General features: G+C 33.8%; 1 protein-coding gene across 4 annotated transcripts in view; it reads left to right on the top strand.

Moving 5' to 3' along the window:
- Positions 1-24,936, top strand: part of LOC119633706 — a 444,941-nt gene that overhangs the window by 401,364 nt on the left and 18,641 nt on the right. For all 4 annotated transcript variants that reach the window (XM_038027397.1, XM_038027396.1, XM_038027399.1 and 1 more), the window contains one exon: positions 9,281-9,471. In XM_038027397.1, the coding sequence (XP_037883325.1) occupies positions 9,281-9,471 (191 nt within the window). The remainder of the gene's footprint in view (positions 1-9,280; positions 9,472-24,936) is intronic.

The raw sequence follows: 24,936 nt of genomic DNA, 5'->3' as shown, positions 1-24,936 counted from the left end.
TCGAATAGCTATGAAATGTTGGTGGAAGTTATTGCATGTCGTCCTGTCATACAGAATGAATTTAGTTAAACACCTCGAATTTAGGATTCCGTAGCCTTTAAACTCGAAAGGCTACTAAATCATAACCAATGCAATGCAATGTCGAATCAGAAAGAATGATTATCATCTTTCCAAATATCCGATTAGTCATTTCATGTGCGTGGTGTTGAGTGTTTATCGCACGTTATCGCGTACATAGGCAAAATCTTTTTCCAACATTTAATTACCTTGTAATCTTTTTAGAACATCAGCGTCCATCTTAGAGAGAAAATGTCTTTATTCCGTTCATTATTCCGTACTTAGTACCATGCGCTAAGGATACCTGATTACGAATGCATGCAATCACCGTAAGAAGTTGAAATAGATCCAACTTTAATTAATTAATCGATTAAAAAGAATTTTTTGACTTCAAACTTTGCAAATTTTGAATGACATGTTTTGATCGGCGAACGGGAGCAATTGAAAATGGATTGGTTCGAAAGGTCTCTACACGTGTTTCACTTATTCTGGAAAAGTAGTTATAGAAAAAAAAAAAAAAATGGGGGGGACAAGTAGCACCCTGTATACCGACATAAGATCTAAAACTTTTGTTTTTTTATATAGAAAATTAGTCCGAAATACTAAGATTGAGCCGGTTCTAGTTGCTTTCGTTTCTTATCCGTGCCTTCCTTCAACTTTATTAACGATCAGAAACTATTATAACTTATATTATACCACAGCGATGATACAAATCGCAACAATTTTTTTTCTGAAAAATGATTTACTTAGATCCCATTAGCAAGAACGTAATCCTTCATTGTTCAATTACATGCCATACTTTGCTGATTTTTTTGCTAATTGTTAAATAAAGAGCTATGTAGCACAACGAGAGATCCAATTTTAGTCTCAGCTTTGTTTATGTAATGACAAACATATTTTTATACAGAAGCGATTATCGTGTTTTAGTGAATATATAACAGGCACATGGATCCGGGATGTATTCAGTCGATAACTAAGGATCCAATTTGCGCTAACAGGTCTGCTAGTAAAAAAGGCTCGAATTCTCTGCAGATGCACTATACGGGATAGTGTAGACTGCCGTAGAACATGTCAAACATATATAAACAAGTAAAACAAAAGAGACAAACATTTATATAAACTGCATACAAGAGAAAATGTACACAACTTTTTCAGATTTAAGGTCTATCATGAAATTAATTGTGATTTGAAAATTGTTGTTATAAATTTGCTTCTTCTTCCTGTCTCATTCTCAATCACCACATGTTCATCGGCAATTAAATTACGTTAAATGTAATAATTAACTTTTAGGGCGTGTAATGCAGTTGTTGGCATCTACCTATAGCTTTTCATATTTGAAGTAGACTATGTATGTAATTACGTAAATCTAATTAGAATCCAGTGAAGCAAGAAAATTAAAAAATGTCTTCTGTTTAGCAATTAATTAAATTTTTTTTCTTAAATTATTTTGTTGAGTTTTCTAAGTATTTACACGATCTTGGCCAAAAGTTTTAATCACCTTACAATTTACTGCATTACATGTACTCGGGGTGAAAAATAAAACATGTTCTGTTGTCCCTATTCCTGTATTGACTAGAAAATAAAACTTTAATTAATATTTAGTGGATCCATCCGTTGGGGCATGATGCCTAAAAGCTTTGTGCATTCAGCTGCAGTAATGCCATCCCAGTTGTTCGTTAAAACGTTTCTTAACACTACTTTTAAGGTAATGCTGTTCTCCCGTATCTTGGGCCCGAGGGAGTTGAAATCTGGGGACTGCGTCGTCCAATGCAGCAGAACAATGTTGCACGCATTGTGGTCGCCAATTTATGGCACGGAGCATTATCTTGCTGGAATAGGACGTCGCCTGTATTGGAGTCATCGCAAGGCGCGTCAACGATATAGCATCAAGACAGTTTCTAACACATTGATTTACTTTTGACCCCATCGGCAGCCATGGAGTCCCAGATCTTAATGCCTCCGCCTCGTTAGGTACCGCACAATATGGATAATATTCCTCACCGACACGTCGCCTCACATACATTTCTTTTTATTTATTTAAACATCATGTCTGTCTTGTTATTGGGGACAATAACTTCTATGATTTTTACTTATCTTCCTATCGCATTTACTTTTGTTTCCTTTTTGGATAATTTGTGAATTGCATACGTAATGGAATGAAAAAAAAAAAATAAAAAAAACTTTTCTAGCTTTTCAAATTCAACCATTACGCTGTTGATCTTTTTGGGTTGGTGAACTTACCATCGACGCCATCAACCAAAACTCCAAAGGATTATCGCTCTTTCCAATTAACCAAACGATAACTTTCTAATGCAGCCAAAATCACTGATATAAACACTTGGTTTTTTTTTTATTTATAAAAAGTAACGCCGCTGTTATCGTAATAGCTATTGGATTTATAAGAGCACAGATAGATGAGAATTTTCCTCAAATGATGTTAGAATCTAGCACCATAAGGATGCCATTTCTATTATCACAGCAGCGGCATTCATTCTTTTGGTATTCATAGCAGAAGCCGGTTACGCAATGAATCATTTTTTATTCAGATTTGAAGATTTCTTATTCCTCAACTTTCGCGGATTGTGCCGTCAGTTTGATTACAAAATACGTAAAGAAATACCAGATTTTTGATTTTTCTATATATATATATATTCTTGTAAAATCCCTAATATATAAACAATCGGATTTTCTCTACAAACTTACCCCATTCTTATTTTGAATTGAAAGAATAACACTACTACCTTTCAATTATACTATCGCGTTCAACTCGTGAACTCAGCATTTGCAACATTTATGTTCGATTTTCTAAAATCAACTGATATGACTTGAAAGTTTCACATATACATTCATAGATGTGTTGTAAGTGTATTAGAATAAACCACCTAATGCTAAATCTAATCTCATTAATTAACTGCTGTTTACCTAATTAATGCAAGGGTCTTTCCCCATTTTGGATTATCGCCGCATTAGCGGAAATATGAACCTTCGCTTATTGCAGTACACAAATGTTTTACTACAAAAACAGCATGTGGGTGCTAAAATTGTCATATTATTATATAAACACGTATCGGTTTTCATTGTTTTCATTTCCACATATTATTTTTTATAAAGCATTAATTTGAAAAGCAGCCCAAAATCAAATATTCGAAAGCTTTTGTCTTAAATATATCACACACTATATGCGTATGTATATATACGTGTAGTCTTATGACCAAAAGGTACTGAAAATTTTGCTTTTAAGCCATGCTTGCCTTAGCAGCATGTTAACTAATATCTTTTACCTTGCTTGCTTGTTTTCAATTAAAAAAAAAGAATTCGGATTGATTCGGCTTTGCAAATCTCAGCGGAGTTAAACCAACATCCCGCAGACTGTTGAGTTGCTTTGCAAACAATCAGAAGTCAGACGTAGCTGAATCAACCGAATATGGCAATTGCAGAGCGATTTGATTTGAATTTCTGGCTAAGAAAATTCTAGAAGGATTTTAAATAACTAAAAAAAAAAAAACGCTTTATTGTGACGCAAGAACAGGCATCTCTAGCCGTGTTACGTCCGTGTTACACGGCCATGAAACCGACGGCACACGGTTTGTAACAACGCATACCTAGCGCCCTAAGGATGGTTAGTTCTAGAGTGTCAGGGAAGAAACGTACATGGACGTATCCCCCCGCTCCTGGCGTGAGCGAAGCCTATCTAAAACATATACTTTTCTTTCGCTCAGACCAGACGGTTTGAGGTAACCACAGCCAAGTTGTTTCGGGGACTCCTCACAGCCGTGATACCAGAAATGAAAGAAGAAAGAGTTATCTGCCCGTAAGACTGGAAATCACCCAAGCCCTAAAATAAGATATAATTTTGTAATACGATTGTTTGTTAGCAATTCTACCAGACAGAACCAACTCACAATGCATCAAAACACGATAAGCGACCATACCTTAGTCTTACTACTTGTTAATCGTCTCGTGGTACGTGATACCATTTTAAGAAGAAAAAAAGATGTGTGAATTAAAAGAAAATCAAAGGCCATTGCATTTGGGGATAACTTACTTGCATTGCGTCATCTATTTATAAGCTAGCACCTCAAAAAGTTTAGATAGCAAGTCGAGACTCTGGCCTCATGCACTTATTGATTATTTCCCCTGACTGAGTCTATCCAAAAAGATGAAAACAAAAGGAATCTGAAAATATTTGTTCAAATATTATTTCCGCACATATGCTATTTGAAGAGACTTGAAAACGAATACCGATGTGAAAATTGTAACCAAAACATTCGCATTAAGTCCATCAACAAATATGTAATAAATATGTAATAATCAACGAAAAATATTGAAATTCTTATACAATTTGTTGATAGAATGGATAGATAGCTATCCACAATTCATAACGTAACGTATACAATATTTTTATTTGTTGTTCGTTTCGTTTGAATCATTTCCATAATAATTTGTCTTATGCCTTACATTGTTGGTGTCGCAATTTCACTGCAATTTCGTAACGAAGAGAATGCAGAAAATTCTCTGTGCATCATGTGAGTCAGTCACAATTTGAAAATAAATTCTTATTAAGCTAAAGGATAAACAGAAAATTCAATCATTATTCTAATAACGTGTTGCAAGTATAGAAAATAAACAATTGTTTGATTCTTTCAAACAATAATATATCAGCAATGAACGGCCACTTGAAAGTTTGAATGAGCTTAAAATTAAAAGCAATATTTTTGCAACAATATACAAACGATATATAGAATCAATTTGTTTACAAAGTTTTTAATTTATTTGCTAAATAAAATTAAATTAAAATTTCTAAATAAAATTTTTCATTGTAATTCGGCTTTTAATCAAATAAGTTGTTCTCAATAATGCTGCTTTGCATAAATGACGTGTTCATCTCTTGAGGAGATATGCGACAACCTAAGACTTCTTATTCAAATAAGCAAATCTTCTAATCTTCAATAAGAGACGTGAAAAAAAACTGGTCGCGGGATACTTTAGCTTTTAACGACTGCTCGGTTCGTGAATGATTTTCTTTTGCTCTTTTAATTCACTTTCTCTCGACCTCACTCTTTAACTGACGACTTATTCAATCCGAGTTTTGCACATATAGGCATTGAGCCTGATATACAAACGTCTCCGCATCTTAAATCAGCATCGCAATATTAATTGGGTATACCCGTTCTTTTTCTAAAAGAGAGCATAGGTAGGATAGTAAGCGCTGAATAAGACTGCGAGATTTTAAACTGTATGCTGTACAGCTGTACAAGGTGCCACACTAAAACCTGCACAGTACAGTTTCGCGGCGTTGTGCTCCAAAAACAAATCCATTTACGGAAAGCTTTACTTTTTCCGCTTAACAATCGATATTCAAAGCCTACACAACCAGGACACGGAGTATGCGAATCAACGATGAATTTGAATATCTTTGGCGGCCGCATTTAGGGGGTCTGTTGGACATTATTGGTGTATTATGATTTGTTCTAACCGGTTGCGTAAATTTCCCCTATGAAGAAATTCTGCCACATATAGCAAAACACGCACAAACAATGTTTACAAGTTCAACCTAAAATGCCCTACCCTTCCCGCTGTTATCATCAAGCATCGCTTCTTCCGATTAAGACGGACTTAAAAAAATGATATATTTCTTGTTCGAAAGAAGCTCCTATTTTCATGAAGACACCCAAGTCGGAGTCCTTTTAAGAATAACCTTAAAGGACCAATTGCCCGCTTTGCACTCAATGCATATTTTACAGAGAAACTAAGAGAACCACCGATAATTGTTAGACAATACGTTGAACAAAGTAACTTTCAACATAAGTTTATATACATTTATAATATAGAAAATCGGCGGAAAATTATACACATAATAGTATGCGTAAATATTCACAAGACGCAAATCTTTCCCTGCTCTTACGACCGCATGTTGTGCTGTTAAGTTAACATAAGTTAAGGAAGTATAACTTAATCGTAAGTTAGCAGTAAGGGGCATACCCTCTTATTGCCTTTTCTTCTTTTTTTCTTCTTTTTCATGATCGGCCAAATTTAGGGAATGATCGATTTGTCCGCCTCCAAAAACTAACCAACCCCAAGCATTCTAATCCATGAACTCGGTAATGCGCGAAGCGAACGCCAAGCTGTACATTTTTGAGAAATGTAAAGAATAGCTTTCTGGTATTACCTACGTAAGCAACAATTTAAAACTCAAAAACAAAAGATGCTATAATCTATCTGAAGCTTCAATCAAATGTTATCTTAAGAAATCCTAATGACAAAGGCAAAGCACTTTACAAACAATAGCGATAGACTAGCATCTCTCTTTTCACGTTAATTTACTTGTGCATTTATTTACTGCAAATTAAAATTTGAAAAAAACACTGTTAAGATTTTTAAGATTTGAACTTTTTTACGAGGAACTTGGAATGAGAAACTCTTGGCACCGAACTTTAATTTTATCGGCAGTAAACATCAGAATAGAAAGTAATAGAAAAAGAACAGATAGAAGAAGGGAATGTGTGAACATTTACGTGTTAACTTTAACACTATTCCATAAATACGCAATACGCTCACCAATACACAATTGCTTGCATTCCATATCATACAATTACAAATTAAAGCGACCGTTAAAGATAATCTACATTCAATTTTGCGCTAAGAAGGACATGCATATATGAAAAAAAAACAAAAAAAAAAAACAAAAAGGAAAACGAAAAAACTCTCTAACATTAATTTGTGCGCAAAAATTTGCATTTAGATAAAGTCAAATAATTTCTATTAAAAGTAAGGACACAAGCAACAACAACTGCGTTTACTTGAGACAAATCTTTGAAATTCATTATTATATGCAAATATATGGAAATCATAGATTAATTTTTTTTTATCTAAAAGTACATTAAAAATCACATAAATGAAAATGTATTGATTTTTTGTTGGAAAAAATTTACATCTCGATTAGATCGAAAGTTATTAACGCAACTACACGATTTTATCAAAATTGACGCAAGATTTGAGTTTTGCGCCAATTATGCGAGAAAATGTTGCCAGCAAATAACAAAAGCTGGCGTGGCAGTTCACAGTTCAGGGATGTTAAAAATCAATCGCAACATAACGTTTAGAGTGCATGCTGGTCCTTGCAACAAAATCATCTTCAGCGATTAGGTTCGTTCACCGTCTGATGTATTGATTTGATTGTTGGACATCCGTTTAAGATAAATTATTTTCTCAAAACCCTTCGACTATGCCAGTTGTTTAACTGATCTTAGCTCTGCCCAGAGTTTACTAATTCAATTTTTCATTATTGGAAACATTTGTATAGAATTCATAAAATTGATTCCAGTTAGCGACATTCCTATCCGTAGTTCATCTCTCAGTTTGAAGTACATAATTCAAAAATAACAATTTGCCTAAAGGCCGTTCTTCAACTCTTCTTCAAACCGGTATTGATACCGGCTACCGATTCTTGAACGAGTGGTTTCCCTTACTCTATTATTCTCTCATTGTTGTAACTACAATTATTGATCGACTTTATAGTCCCCCAAAATTATCCGATATTCATAGAAAGAGATTATAGATCGTTTTAAAAGCATCAGTTCATACATTAATATGATCACACCAGCTAGCTAGCCCACGTTTTCAGCGGAAAACTTGGATAGTAGTATAAGCAAATCTTCCAGTTTTTTTTAAGATTGTAGAAAGTTGTTTTACCATGATTGAAACGCTTGCACTAGATCGTTTCACTAGATCATGACCCGGATAACTGTACACGGGAAGTACCTTGACAATGTTGGTGGACATTCATGGTGCGGTCTATAATATGAAATAAATTATATCAATGTAAGCAATAACTAACATGCCTAAGAAAGAAAAGGCAAATGAATCTAAATTTTCGCAAATAGCCCAATAATATTCCAATTTTTTTTTACTCCTACAATTAATACTATTTGTCGAGCATACGAGCTCTACATTTATCGCAAAGCGTGTACTCGATAGCTGAGAAGCGCTTGACCTTTCGAAATGAACTTTGTAATCTGATGGGAAATCCGTCCCGAGACTGAAGAAGATGTATTGTACTCGCCTGTATCACAAGCCCTTCTTATAAATCCAACCATATTCTTAGATTCGGAGCGCCCTAAGATTTTACAGGATACAATTGAATGTTTTTCTCGTCCCCTCAATATCCGAAATATCCATATGAAATAAACAATACTCACCGGGGACAAAGATTGAAAAATTCATATCTTATAAGTCTTACACAGGCAGTTGATAAGGCCCTGAACCGTATACCTGACTATATTTTCATACATCAATTATTTAAAGTCTTTAGTAGTCAAAGTCTTGTAAAAACAGTTTATCCGAAAACATTCACAACCACATAGTTAAAGAAAACATATTATCCTCACATACGTATTTTCGGTGATGAGTGTCCGAAATTCATCCTAAAGTTTCCTATCTATTTTTCGACTCAAATCTTCAGAAAATTTTAGTATCTTTTTCAAACGTTTTCCATCGGCAAAAAATAAAAAAAAAAAGTTGCAAACAATTAAAGTTTATTGAAAAGACATTTACCCTAAAAGTTAATGCTTCACCCATTAAAGCAAGAGATTTTTTTCGTTACCTCATAGAGACTCATCCCTTTCATTATAGTTTTTAATGTGCAGAAATGAAAGGTAATAAATTAATGCCAACCACAAAAAAAAAAAGAAAATAGGAGCTATAATGATGACTAACTGTCCGACGGACTATATGAGGGACCAAAAAAAAAGACATGTTTTTTTTTTTTTTATTTTCTAAACGGAAGCATGCTTTTGCTGTAGAAAACAAACAAAAGAAAGCAGATGCTTCTTCTCTGTGCAATGTAACTTTTCAAACAATGATTGTGTGAAAGTAGATTGATAGATGAATCTTATATATATATAGTGTGCGTCTGTGGTGAGCATGGCGTACACTTGATTTTTATGATGTTTTGTGTGCCTTTATGATCATACTTTTTTTTTTCTTCAGCCATGACCGTTATGGCTGTATTAGTAGAACCGAATAAGTGAGATGACGCCGCAGAGACGGCCATATTTTGTAAAGTTAATTCAACTTATTTTGAGTGCGAATAGCTTTAGCATTCAATTCATTTTATATGTATATGTAAACAAGTTTATGTTCATGTGTGTTTTTATCCACAATTTTCATAGTGATTGTGTTTTTGATTTGTGTCCTTTTCTTTTTTTTTTTTTTTATATTTTAGGCCCGACTACGGTTCAAATGGTTTCGCAAAATCGTGCCCCTCCGCCACCTATGCCAGTACCTGTACAAGTATCACAAGGACAGGTAATGCAGCAATATGTCAATGAGAATGGCACTCTGACACATGTTGTATTGTCACCGCAACAATATCAACAATTACATGCTGGCCAAGGACACATACCTCCACCATTTGTAAGTCAAACCAATAACACTGCAATCATATAACAAACTTTATACACACTTCTATCATATTCAACGAAAAAGTACCAGGAATTAGTGAATGAAACTGTTATAAAATGTTCGGCGATTATATACTGAAATAGTTTGGTTTGGTTACGATAGGTTACGATATTCGAACCGGTCTAACTATGTCAGCGAATAAGTGTCTGTTGTCTTCTGATGACCTGTCCATCGCTGGCAGATGCAAAAGCACTGTCCCAGATTTTGACATATACATATATATATATGTACATGTACGAGTGAAGGAAACGAACTATGTTATATATGTAACAATATAGATAATTATGTATTATATATGTAGCTGATGGACAAACATCAAATTATGAATTGAACGTAAGGTTTCCGCCGGTAATCGGTGCCGTACATAGTAGGTAAAAAGTTAGAACTCATTAAAACTTGCTACAAGCAATTTCGAAAAGCAAAAGTGCACCACCTAATCGCGCAAGTGAGATCCACAACACTTTCGATCTTTAGATATCTCCACTGTTACGTTAATATGCGCTTCCGCACCTTTTATCAATTAATTCATTATAATATTCTAAAAATTAGACCTTGTGTTAAGAACGTATATATATATATATGTATGTGGGAAAAAATTGGGAAGAAATCATCTCATTTGGTATGAGAAAATACTACAGTTTACAGTTTGGTGGCGAATAACATTAATAATCTTTTTCATGACTTTCTTGGCTACTTGGCCAAAAAGAATGCAGTGTAGAAAATTTCATTAATTCATCTCCGAAATTATCGACTCCACTTTGAAAGTACGTCGACAAACATCACACGGACAGGTGGACAGGCAGGGTTAATTCAGATCCAGAGAATTTACAACGAAACTAAATTGAATATAATAGAGATATATATTTTTCTGCCCTCAATTATTCCGGGTGTTGCCTATATACACAACGACCTGATCTAACCTTGTCATAAAAGGCAGAGAGTATAAGAAAGAAAAAGGAAAATTATATGTTTATACCATACACCACTCGTGGTACAGGGTATATTAATTTAGCGCGGTCTTATGTAAATGAACTCTACAAAATTTGGACCATGTACGCCTATTTTTGAGTCCTGCCCTATATAAGCATTAAACTTGTACTATATTGGTTTACGTTTTAGACCCGCTTCCCCATAAATACGTACTTGAAAAATTTGCCTTTGTATAGAGAGACAAAAAATTAGAATTGTGTTAGACAATGTGGCGTAGTATATTTAATGGTCAGACTTGCCCGACTATAATGTTCCTACTTGTTTTTACTTTTTAAAACGAGAAAAGTCCTTACTACAATATATCCTATACCTTGTCGCTCATAAATAAATCGTGCGAAGATCGTACATTGCTTGAGGAATATATAGAGGTTTCCGTGTAAATAAAATTCTTATCGTACTAACAAATTAAATAGTTTCGAATAGGTAGGTTTGGTGTATGAGAACAAATATATATAGTACATTGCCGCTTGCGCCGTTATCATTACCCGTCTCAATAGTCGCATAAAGTAGTGATAACATATTAATTTGAAGAACAGAGATTGGTATGTTAGCTTGTACTGAAAACAGTGCACGGGACAAAAGCTCTTAGGGAATTTTTAAATCAGGGAAAAATTAGTCATTATCGAGTGACGAAATGTGCTCATTTGAATACCATGCCCCCAATCAAATCCAAAGTTGAACTGCGTACGACTGCAGGAAAGCCTGCTGCTTCTCTTAAAGCAGTTAAATATTAGAAGACACAGTTTAACGAGTTAGAGGAACAATGATCGATCAAGTAAGATAATCACGCTAGATGAAAGATGAAGACTATTCGTAAGGTAGTATTTAATAACCGTTAGCTGAAAATGCGAGAGCAGCGTTTAAATGATGAATCATATCATATTTGTCGAAAGAGAAAATGGTGTGTCATCAAGACAGTGTAACAGTTCGCGCAATGGCCTGATGTGAAACGAAGATGTGGAAATTCAAATTTCCACTTCATGCCCGCTCTTACCGCATCGGTTTATTTTTTCTTTCCAAACGTATAAAAATGGCACGGTGTTCGAAGATTCGCCAATAAGGAAGAATTAAATCTAACGATTGATAGCGCTTTTGATTAGTTTGACTGAACATCACTTAAAATACACCATCTTGTTAAAAGAAGTCACTCATGTAAAATTTTTTTTTTTTTTTTTTGAGAAGTGGGAATGAAAAGGAATGATAACCGTAGAGACCTCAAGAGATCCACCAAACCCCCCAAAAAAAGCAGACATAATCAAGTCCCTTATTTATATTGATCGCATATGAATGAACTCCACACATATAATATATTTTTCATGGTTTTATGCTTAATAACAAACTTAATTGATTCTCCCCGATGAAAATAAATATGGACTGATTATTTCTTTGTAGTGTTCTCGATCATTTTCTAATTCCCGGTACTTTTTAGTCAAAATAAGTAGCGTCAATTTCTCCTCATATATATCTATATATATATACATATGTACTTCGCAGACAACAAAGAATCAGTTTTTTGTATGCACTTTATAAGCAATCTCTCATATTACAATTGTTTTAATTTCATTTCATTTCAATTATATATTAAATACATATAATAACAATTTTCGTTTCAACTGACCCATAGTATAAGTGCTGACTATATCAGTGGCCGTGTGCATATATACTTTGTATATTTTCCAATTAATCCTATCAATTTCTGATAGATTTACATACTTACTCAACAAACCAAGTAATCGACCCAAATGAAATTCTGTTACACTTTATCAACGTTTACCGAGAGAATGTTTGCTTTTTCTTCATTCATAATTGCATTGATTCCCTCTCATTGTCTCCTTCTCTCTCTCTCTTTCTTTTTAACACTCTTCGTATCCCTAACGTTTGCTCATGCCTCGCTGTGTCTTTGCCATCTTCTTCTTCGTTTCCTTCGTTTCAGTATCCCATCCAAGCGGCCCCCCCCCCCCCCCGCCGCTCCCCCTCTCCCACGCACATAAATTTAATTAAATTACAAAACTTTACTTTATTCAATATTTATATACATGTGTACATTTGCTGCTCAAGCAAGCTGGTTATTATTTACGTTCAATTAGTTTTGTTCAATTATCAAGAAAATTGAAATATTCACACACACACACATGCGTATTTTTAAGTAAATGCATACAAAAACGCTCATGTATTTGTAAAAATTATCATGTACCTAAGTGGGACATGTTTTATATGTATGTAATTTTGTACATTTAAACTTTCTTATTCATTAATTTATTATTTATTATAAAGTTTATAAAATTGAAAAAAAAAAATTCATTCAAAAACATCCTCTCAACAATCATTCTCTACTTTGCATTTCGCTTTACGCATAAATTCAACGGAGCGTATGATTGACACTCAACGATATACGTTCATGACATCGCGGTCGTGTCGTTTGCGCAATCGTTGTGATTTTAACGCTTTTAATGCTTCAGTATTGAAACTGGACGGAGGAAAAAAAAACATTTAAAGGAAACCGCAACATTTTAAACCCGTATGCAACGAAAAAGAGAGTAATTAAAGTGAACAAATATTTTAGTATATTTAAAATTTCTAAATTTTAAAATTTTATTATTTTATAAAAGTGCGGACTTGACATGGGTAACGAGCAGGAGACAGGTCGTCCTAAGTTTAGTCATTCCTTTTATAATTGCTAGGGCTACGGAAGTTACCCTCCATTCAGGTACAATCAATGAATGCATGTGTACGCATACATAAGCACATGCGTTGACCGTAGCTGACTGTGATGTCAAAATGACGTACATATAGCACGTCCTTCCAGACTTCAAGCTTCTCTTTAGTATATTTGGATTCATGATTAATGTCGTGTCCTCAATTTCTGGTATCACATCATTGGCTTTATTAGTTGTTCCGTGGCGAAAACAAGCAAGCCATTTGCCTACTGTTGACTTTGGTTAAACATCTCTACCGTAAATACAAACAACAATCACCCCATTTGCCTTCAAAACGCAACTACCTTTAACTGAATTAACCTTCCTCGTCCTCTTCCTCTTCCTAGTTACCCATGGACTTTCGTCATTCCATAGTCGTATGTGCTTCGAACGTCACAGCGTTTTCCTGCTTAATTCGAAACAGGAAAACCTAAGAAGTAAAACACATCGAATCTGCTATATGCAAGCCAAGAGCAACTGCTTTTTCAGCGTAATGACCTCCCGAATGTCCTTGTGTAAAATGTGCCACCTACCACACCCTATTAAGCCGGACACAACTTCATCTGATCATAAATGACTCATTGTTTGCTTGTTTAAGCCCCCATGAGGTTTCTTCCATTCTTATGACGATATCCAAAAAATGCATGAGTAGTTCAAAAAACACGCATTGACCTTTCGATACGCAATTCACGTTCACCCTAAACGAAGAAAAGTACTTTCCATAAAATACTTTGCACGATACAATAAACTTTCAATTTAACTAAAAATAACTAAGAAAATTATATTCAAATCTTTTATGCCCGTCAGCCTCACCCTATACAAGATTGATAAGAAAAAAAAAAACGCAAACTCTAAAATTTTAGGTGGGCGTGACTGACTTTTTTTATTTTTGTAGAATACTTTTGTGGAAATTTATATCGTGCATCTGTTCTGGTTTGTGAGCAACCAGCAAAAGACACGGAAAACAAAGGCGTCCCCAACATTAGTTGAATTAATTGATCTCTCACTGGGGCCATTTTCAAACTCTTTTGCCAACTTGAAGCCGATATCTTCCTCTTTTCGAAAAGGAGATTGTATACCACATGTAGTACACTGTTGGGCAGACGGGCAGATGAACGGACCAACAGACGGACATAATCAAGCGCTTCCCGCTTTTGAAACTTTGATTTTATTCCTTTTGCAAAACAGACGTGTTCTCAGTTTAGATGATACTATAGGCGTGTCCTTTGACCGATCTGTCCTATATTCAGTATCGACCTGCTTGCAAGAACTTGCAATATTTCTAGTGAACTTGAAGTCGATAGGCCAGGAATCGTTGGAGTCAGGAGAATCTTTACAACAGACGGACAAACGCACATGCTTAATTCAAATCAAAATTTGATCAAATCTATCTCTGAAGCTTCTTTCCGGTCGTTGCAAGCGTACCGACGATATAATTACATCTGCCGTCCTTTGGCCAAAAACTTATTTTCACTTTTAATAAATTTGTAAAGTTATAAAACATTTGAAAATTGCTTTCATCGCTCATAAATCTTTCATCGATTTTATAATTGAAACTTTTGCAGGACGTAAAAAAAAAAAAACTAGAAATGAAATAATCCGCTGACTTTAATAGTTGCAGTTATATTAAATAATCGCAATCATTAGTAATAAGACAATCTGATAATTAAAATTAAATGTTTAACTATGAAACACAATTACAAAATCATCGAAATTACTTTCCTTTAACTGCATCAGTTAATTAAATGCATTATTTAAAAAGTGAGATAACTGACAGATAACCAATTTTCAAATTACTCTGAATTTGTTTAATTAATTACTAGAAAGAGAAGTAAATAAAAGTAAAAGCATATATATATATATATATATATATATAGTGTCTATGTGTATGCATATACGTGCACATGCAAGGTTATTTATTATACACGATTGGCAATTATGACGTTTTTTACTCATTTTGTTATATTTATATGACAGTATCTCGTATGCAAATTAATATTTATCTCTTATTTATTTAACTATTCATCTGTTTTTTTTCTTTAAAAAGAGTTTCTTTTGCTTTGAATTTTTTTTTTTTTTTTTTTTTTCCTGTTAAATTGACACATTGCCTTTCTGGCAAGTTTTATCATCGCCATCATCATGAACGTCAACAATGTTTCATATTGAAAAACTGTACTATGAATATGCATTTGTTGTTGTCTCTTAGTATTAATTACCTGAATGCATTTTTGCTCGTGAAATAAAAAATAGCAGAGCACTACCGTTATTATTGGGACACTTATTTACAACTATTCAGTAAGTGTGTATCACTGAAAATCCTTGTGAACTGGGTGAGGTGAAATTCCGAGAAACTCCAAAAAGTCAAGTTTTTAATTGAAAGCTTGAACAAGCAGAAAGCTCAAAAATCTTTTCAGATTTCATTTTGCATTCTCTCCAACGGAATTTTACCAAATTTTTCCTAAAATATACATTTGATCTGTGTCGTATCTTTTGCCGATGCACCGTTCCAACAACCGAGACTGACAGTGTGAACTAGGCATGCAAACACTACCTCCACGCCTGCGGAGATAAAGTATCTCCTTTGAGTGCCTGATTGCATTAACAACAATTTATTTATGCATTTTTATATCAAATTTAAAAATGAACCCAAGTGATTATAAACAAATAGCTTTATACGAAATGTATTGAGTTAAAATATATTACAAATATTTCGCAAATAAAGTCACTTAAAGGATTAGCGTTAACTTAGCGTCGATTAGCCATCATTTAACAAAGTGCTTCGCCAATTTTAAATGTTAAAATATTGTTCAAGGATCGTGGGCAGCATCGAAAACTCGCTGTTGAAGCTGCAGAGACCTATATCGATATCTAATGGTAATCATGTCTATGAGTACCTTCGGTGCGCATATTTACCCAAAATTTTCAATTTATCTGTGATGCGATACAAATTTTTCCATTATAAGCTAGGAAAAGAAACCGATGCCTTTTGCTTTTTAATATGACCAATCGCCCCTATGTGTAGCACGGTGCCAGTCCGAAAGAAATGAGAAAAAAGAACAGATAGGGCGGGTGCGGCCGCCTGGCAGTTACTAAAACTATGATGAAAGTAAAGTCTGCCGCACAGATATTTGAACCCGCTCATCTTGATTTTGTGGTCACGATTCTCACCCACTCAGCTATTGCGCGGAAACTCTAGTTATCTCAAAGAATATGTAACATAAACAGCTTTTGATCTTCTGCCGTTTAATTTTTTAATTTTGGTTGTTTCAGTTGGACAATCACAGCACTACGATTTCAGAAGATGGTTCGCCCTAATTTTTGCTCAATGATGACTTGCTATGTACAGCCGACATATACAGTTTCAAGATATGGCAGTCAACTAAGAATATATGAAATAGCCAAGCCCAACTATTTTGATATTGTCCATGAAATGACAAACCTGGCATAGCACATGGATTCTAAGAGATCTTTTTTTGAAAACTCAATTTACTCTTCATAGTATTACCCGTTTTTTGCTAACATTTTTTGTACTTTTGTCGGATACAACATGAAATTTGTACCCCTTCGGCGTGGAGAAAACAATCTTTTGTGTATCGTATTAAGTTTGGACTGACAATAAGCCACCGATCGAAGCCAGTGGTAATCGTAAGAAAAAATTTGAGAATCTTTTGGTCCGTTGATTACGCTCTTGTTCTGTTCAACCCATAGGAATCGGGTCGTTAAAAAAGCGAGCGAGAGAGAGTATGGAAATTTTGAAACTTCTCTGTAGTAAACCTAATATGTTCAGCGTTCTAGCAAACCGAACGTATGCCATATTTTACTGGACTTGTACGTGGACATGGTCTTGACGAATATTTTTTTCTTCTTTTGAATACTCCTTCCTCTCCAAGGGATTGTAAGTTTTTAGAGAAAATAAGAAAACATTTTCTCGAGAATTATTCAATTTCTTGTCCATCGTTGATCGTATTCACTTCTTATGCCTATTTTCTTAATCAACGTAGGGATGTCCATGTCAATTTTCAATTCAATCAGCAATTTCAGCAACAAGCGAGTCAAATCGATTCCTCCAAGCGGAGATAGATATATGCAGAAAATCGATATTTTTAATGTTAACACTGCCCGATGCTTTGCCTGCCGGTTGATAATAGCAAAGCATCCAACTTCTTAACTTCGTTAAAGAGATTTCAATATTTGAACGAGATCAAATCTGCATAGGGGCGCACAATAAAGAAAAAGTTTAAAATGCGAAGGTGAAAAAAATCTCGATATATCTTGAAGATCAATCCACTGACTGACAAAAAGTATGTGATTTTGACATATTCAACTTGTGCGCATGCAGCCGTAAGAGTGTCTTTTTTATTAAGTCGACAAAATATAAACATGCGGTAAATAAATTATTAAAAAAAAATTTTTTTTTTTTTTCCCAACAATGATAAAATTTTATTATATTATAATTTTTTTACTTTTAAACACAATTGTTTTATAGATGTGTGCACTTATTCATAGACATTTGTAGGAAATCAGTCATTCAGTCAGTGAATTCTGCGACGTCTCGCTCATTCCGTTAATCATTTCATTTAATCAACAAAAACCGTCTCTTTTTACCAGCAAAACCAAACATATTTAGCTGTTTTTTTTTTTTATTTGTTTCAGTAGGTTTTTAATTGTCTGTCAAAATAACAATTTCGCTTTGCACCCGCTTTCAATCAAATGTGGATTTATTGTACGTGGCATTCAAGGACAGTTCAATGAAATCATTCCCACCGACTGCTTCCATCGATCTCACTGAACATTCATTTAATTTTTACCACCTGCGGTAAAATCAGACGCTTGTTTTAGTTATCATCGAAAATTTTATTAGCAAAAAACAAGTAAGAGCCTTATAGTTGGGCAATGCTGAACATTAAATACCCTACACAATTTCGCTTAATACAGTTATGCATTCATTTTCGCGGTAACACCTAAGACGCATAAGGATTACACGTTACTTTAATGCAAAGGCAATCTTTTAGTGAATGATCTCATGTCGCCAAATGTACAAACCATCAAACGACGAGATCCAAGTTTAGGAAACTTCATTTACGTATTGAAAATTTTATTATGCTTCGCTTCATTAGAAACTACAAATTGCTCGCTTTATAAAGGCATGCTTTTGATGAAGATTCCTGTATGTGTTGTAGTCTGAAAAGCAGATCTATATGATCCAAATTTCCTACAATTAATTTTTGCCTAATCCAAGCCAAATTTTTTGACTATTACTAACGAACAAGGTTTGTAAAGAAATTTTGAAAATTCCGAAATTTTCATATAACGATTTGGCAAAATAAGACGCGATCGAATATGTGGTCCTATCCAGTCCTTCGGCTATAACATGCCAGAATACCAAAATTCATCAAAGTATTTCTAGCTCTAGGTTTAATAAAAGAATGCAACAAGTCAGACGGAAATACGGACGGACGAAAAAACAGAATCATTTTCTCGATCTAATAAAAGATTAGTCTGCGTTGCATGCATCTGCACAAATTTAACATGCCCCTTAGTGCAAGTAGTGTAGTATATAAAAGTCGCAATTTTTCATATTTCCACAGAAAATTGGTCTCTCATGGAAATAAAACATAATATAATAAAATGAAAAATTTTATTTCATTGCAAAAATAAATGAAGAATTATTATGTGGGAAGTGGTCATTCTCAATAGAGTTCACCTTTGGGCCAACACTAAATTTCATGAAAATATTTTAAAAATGTGCGATATTTTGGTTAAACACAAGATAACAAGACGGACAGATGGATAGACAAGATTAGATCGTTTCAGAATCACTTTCTGCATCGGCGTAAAAAAAGGTGGATCTGTTTCTACTCCTGCCACGTCTTCCATACATACGCGCAAACTTCATATACTTTCGTAACACCAATGGTACAAGTAAACTCCTTGGGACGTGTACCGATAACACTACACTTAGAACAGAAAATGTAGGTTTCCCTTGTAGGCACAAAAAAACATATTCAAAATTATTAAATTTATAAGCACTCCGCGAAAACGTTACGCGTGGAGTGGAAATTTTATCTACTCAAAAGTAGCTTGGCGAGGAGCAGCTTAATCAGCAGATAAATAAAGACTTGATTATCATAACACAATGGCTTGGCGAGTCACCTGAAGCCTGTAATTTTGTACTTCTACAGATGAAATCATGTAAAAAGAGGTAAAGTGGAAGATTTAAGATTTAAACTAATAAGTGACTGGTAAACGTACTAAAACTGGCAGAAATGCAAAAAATGGGGCTGAACGCTTAGTGTGGAGACTTTATAAACTAAAAATGTGTGAGAACGAATTGAAGAATTGCTAGGGTAGTTATAAGCAAATAAAGTGCAGGAATGAATGCCCCAAAGCCAAATGAGTTTAGTTTTTTCATAACAGGTATACAATTTTCTTTTATCTGAGTCGCAATCCAGTATGACACAATTTCCCTGGAAACTGTGAGCAAAGGTAAATCTTTTTCAATCGTAGTAGCCAGAAGTTCATATAAAAGGCGTGAAAGTATTCCCTGGAATATTCAGATGTGCCTTGTACAATTCGAACCTCATCCGACTCTGTTTGTCCACCAGATTACTCTTTAAAGACTCAAAGTGAAACAAAGGGAAATGGAAGCATCTTGGGTAACTGACTAGCTGTAGCAACTATGTTACTCGTATGTTATGTCGGAAAGTAATCAGAGGTGCAGACCTTCTTGTCGTCGGTTAGCGTATACCAATGGGACGTCCCCGCCAAGAAAGCCAAACTTTTGTAATTAGAGATCTTGTTGATTCACTATAAGGATATGTTTCCAATCCTGCTCAGTTTTAAATAACTTTTTAAATCTACTGAGATATAAAAATCGTAACTATTGTCAATATAAAGGTTGGAGCCATTATACAATTTTTTATACATTTTACAATTTCCCAATGCAAGGCATGCATAATATTTGAACAAACCAAAGCAGCCAATCATCAAACCAACTAACATTTACACAACAAAACAGAAAATGTTGTTATTAAGTTTGGTCGCGCAACACATAAAATTAAATTTTTTTTTTTTTTTGTGTTATTTTCTTTGTAGTTTTTTTTTTTGTTTGCGGTTTTTATATATTTGCTTTTAGTTTAACAAGATTTGAACAAAACGTTACTATGTTGAAAAAAAAATTATTTTTTTTTTTTTTATTTCAACTGTTTTTCAAATTAAAATCACATTGTATGCTAATTATGTAGCTTATGTATACCTCTGTGTGTATGTTCAGTTTTTAAGTCCATATGCAACAACCACAAAAGAAACATAGTTTAAAGTCTTCACAATATTAGCTTATTTTAGATTAAAAGATAAATTTGAAATGAGTTACTAAGCTACTATGAATGCGAGGTGCAGTAAGAAAGTTGCTTGGAAATACAAAATGAAATCAATAAAAATTAGAAATGAATCAATAAAAAAAATATTTATATATTCATTTTGATTTGAAGACAAATTAACTCCATCTTCTAGTCAGACAAGGCTGTTCAAAAAGATCTTGACCCGTTCTTTTAAAATAACCGAAAATACACCAACGTCGCTAGTATGCATAAAGAATATAATCGATCAAGATAAAGTAGGTCCATCCCTCTCAAACTTTTCCTATCAAAAAAAAAAGAAAAAACAAATGACAGTAATCTCACATTTCGGATAAGCTAATTGCAAGAGCACCGAACGGCGAAACACAACCCATTCTTAATAAGAAGGACTGCTGTGTCAATCTAATCAGTCATAGATTGATCAATAAAGAAAGGAATCGACTTCCCGTAATAACGTTCAAGTCATCAAAAAAAAAAAAAAAAAAAACATACATGACTTCTTAGACCTTGTCCGGCAAGTCTCGGAAGGAAGTGTTTATTTTAAGGAAAGAATTAATTAATGCCTTTGTTTTGCCTTCACCCACCAATCTTGCAAACCTGTTTTGATATTAGCAATCGATCCATTCGTCGCCTCGATAAGTATCCAATACTTTTTTCTTGCTTGAACATCGATAAAGTACGCCGCGACTGCTGCTTTGGTAAGGCATCAAACGAAAGCTTTTACGCATAATCAAACAAAATTTTTCCCGTACAAACTTACGATATCAACTATCAAAAATACGCGCCTTGAAAGTGAACCTAGCTGTGAAAAAATCTAACTATATCCGCTCATCGGGGAAAAAAACGAAATGACTTTCCGGACAACCTAATATAGCAAAAAAAAGACATAGAGAATGCCGTGAAATTCATCATCTCAGGTTACATTAGTAAAATTAGTTTAATAAACCCATAAAATTTTTCTGATCAGATTTCGGACAATAAAAAAATCTATATATATTTCAAATTCTAAATCGACATATAAAACTTCGAATGCAATAAAATATCGAAAAAGAAGCCGTGAGAGGTCAGAGTTTTTACAAAAGACGCACGGACACCGGAAATAGCTTACTCGTAAGCTTCTTTCGATAAAAATATGTTTCTTAATTAATGAATAAAACTCAAAAGCAGGAAAAAATTCGACCTAAACCATGTTTTGCATTACATGTCCTTTTTTTTTTATATCTGTACACTTTATGCAAAATAATTATGTAACAAAGTATGTTGAGAAAGAGACAGGGATTGTAAAAAACCGAATGAAAGCGAAAAATATGTGAATTCGGTTGAAAATGTAGTTTTTCTTTCTCTTTGCGTAAGTACGAATGATGTGTTAATAAGAAGAAAAAACATCAATGTGGCTTTTCGTACTGCATATCGTACGACGACATATATCCGTTTAACGCTTACCTTAAATAGGAAGAAGAGAGAACATTGAAAACCAAAAACAGAAAAGAACTGAAACGAAATTAAAATAGAGTCAACAACGGATACAGAAGAGCTGATGAAAACCATCAAGTGGTTAAGGGTCAAAATGCTCTTCTTGTTATAAATTAGTTTTATCTTTGTTTTTGCTTTTCAATATCTATTTTGAAAAGTATATTAATTTTGTTGCTTTGTTTGTAACATTCTTACACACTTTTCTCGTATGAAATATGTAATTGTATTATAATTAAATGAAAAATTTCATATTTTTATTTAAACATTTTTGCCGATCAGTCCGCCCCTCTCTGTCCGTCTTAAACTTGGAAACACTAAGGCACACAAAGTGGAAAGCATTGTTTTTGAGTGTCGTACAAAAAAATGATTTCAACAGAGGCATAAAAGAAAATTTAATAATATATATAAGTGCATGTAAACCGTCAAGGATGGGTTTTGTAGATAATAGACGAAATGCAATGCTTTAACCTATATAAACGATAATCAAGTAATGACAATAGACACCGACCGATGACTTTTTTAAAGTCTTTTAATAGAAGACGTCAGTAGCATTAAACCTTGCACAGTATGTGACAGGCCACATGAAACTATTTTCTAATAATCCTGCCTACATGAAAATGGATTCATATAAAATGGTTGGCCATTAAATATACCGAATTTATTATAGTAAAAATTTAATACCTTTTTACATCAATTTTTTGCTTAAATTATTAATAATAGTTCACTCTCGACTACGAGGTGAAATGCACAAGATTAAGCCAGTTTAGGTTCGACGCATCAAAGCGATGATGAGGAAAACAGAAACAATATTAGTTACAGCTTGGTATATAACTCGATAATATTACAATATTACGATTGGGAGTTTGCGATGTTCGACGTTAACTACAACAAGATGCGAATTGTATTTTTCAGTTCTATACCACAGAAATTCTAAAAGACAGTCTCCGAAGAAAATATGCCACTAGTATGGAAACTTCAGGGGGATAATGATCCGAAACATTTCTCCAATTTGACGAGAAAGAGGTTCCGGGAGCATAACTTGGCCAAATCAGTCTTCCGATCTCAGCTCTATTAAGAGCCTTTGGAGAGAACTAAAACTTCAAGTTACGAAGCTTTCCTATAGCAACAAACAAGCGTTTTACGAAAATATTCAAAAAATGTGATATAACATACCAGTAGAGACATACTGAAGGATAATTCCATCCATGCCTAAAAAAATTGAAGCTCTCGTTAAACACAATGCAAAATCATTACTTTTGATATCTTCCACTAATCTTTCTATCCACATGTACAACCAAATCGACAGACTCTCGGAAACACCACCGAAAGAAAACCCCAGCTTTATAGATTCTCAGCTCAAAGGAAAATCCTACCTGTATAGAAACCTAACTGGCTGTCTGCTGAATATGGCAAAATGTATGAATTTCATATTGACTGCGATAATTTCAAATCGAGAAGCACAGAATCAATTGTCAACTACCTTCACCCGAGTGAGGTTCCCGAAATAATAGTACTACAAGTCCCTGTTTCATCCTGTGAACAAATAAAACTAATTAAATTTCTTGAAACGAGTAGCAAAAAAACCCTGAGCCATACCTCAGTTATAGAGAGCTCAAAGTCGCGTTACAAGTGACAGCATAAAAATGCCTACGAATTTGTTTAATTAGCAAAGGCCCGTCGATATATAAATTTCTCTTCAATTTCATTCGAAGCGATCCTTTCGCGTACATTCTTTTCAGTCAAGTCCTATCAAAAACCTCGTACCTGATATGATAATGTACTCTGCAAGTGTTCGCGAAACACTCATCTTTTAGGCCACACTACGGTATACATTTTACATTTGAAATACCATGGACACTACCTATTATTATACTCAACAGTTTTTTGGGATCTCTAGCTTATGATGAAAGATTCGACTCAAGCTGCATATGAATTTTATCTCCTTTTTTTTTGTTCCTTTTTTTAGGATATAAAAAAAAAAGAACGAGAAGAAATTCAAAATGACTTTTGATTTACAGTCTGTCAGTCTGTTTCGTTGTCAAACAGCAAGCTACTTCTATGTTAAGTATGTAAATTGTTAGAAACTTTAAAAAATTTGATCTCAATTTTTGAATTTTGAAATAATGGATTTCAAAAATATCAATTTTTTTGGAGCTGTAGGCTTTATGGATTGGGGTGTTTAATATTCGCTCCGTAACGTGTTCAGTTTTCCTACTTCCGTTCATATGCCTGCTTAGTTCAAGCAACTTAGGATTGGAGTAGTTTTCTTTGCCTATCGCAAAAACATTACCATCATTATTGTAAATAGATCAACTAAATACCGCATAGCTTCATTATTGACCACCCAAAAAAAAAATCAGTTAAAACAAAAGAAATCAACATCAAACGAAAATTGTATTAAATACACATGACAAACAGATACAGAATAATCATTAACTTTGACCTGAATTTTTCTTTTATTTTATTTACTACTTGTTTTCTTTTTTTATTTTTTTTTTTTTTTGTAGCATTTTTACTCAGTTTTATTTCTTTTTTAGATCTTTTCATTATTATTTGCTTTCTTTCATGTGCATAAACATAAGGATTTTATTCGTTTTATCGCATTATCATGAAAACATATGTAGGAGGCGCGCATATGTTTCTATTGCTTGCGGGCCTATTGCGGTTTTAGTTTTAGCCATTATTTCAAACATTAAACATCATTTGAGGCCACATTTATGTGCAAAACATTAACGGCACGTTTTAGTTTACACACACATCTTTTTTTTTTTCCTTTTATTATCTGCACATATAAATGCAATTAAGCGTAAATATTTATATTAATATGAAATTATTTTAATAATAATTATGCCGTTCGATATAAATGAAAATAATGATTTTAAATTAAATTCAATTTTATT

The sequence above is a fragment of the Glossina fuscipes genome, unplaced genomic scaffold, assembly GCF_014805625.2.
Source record: "Glossina fuscipes isolate IAEA_lab_2018 unplaced genomic scaffold, Yale_Gfus_2 2, whole genome shotgun sequence".
In the NCBI taxonomy this organism is placed as follows: Eukaryota; Metazoa; Arthropoda; class Insecta; order Diptera; family Glossinidae; genus Glossina; species Glossina fuscipes.
Note: the sequence above shows the minus strand (reverse complement) of the source record. Positions and strands in the feature narration are given on the sequence as shown.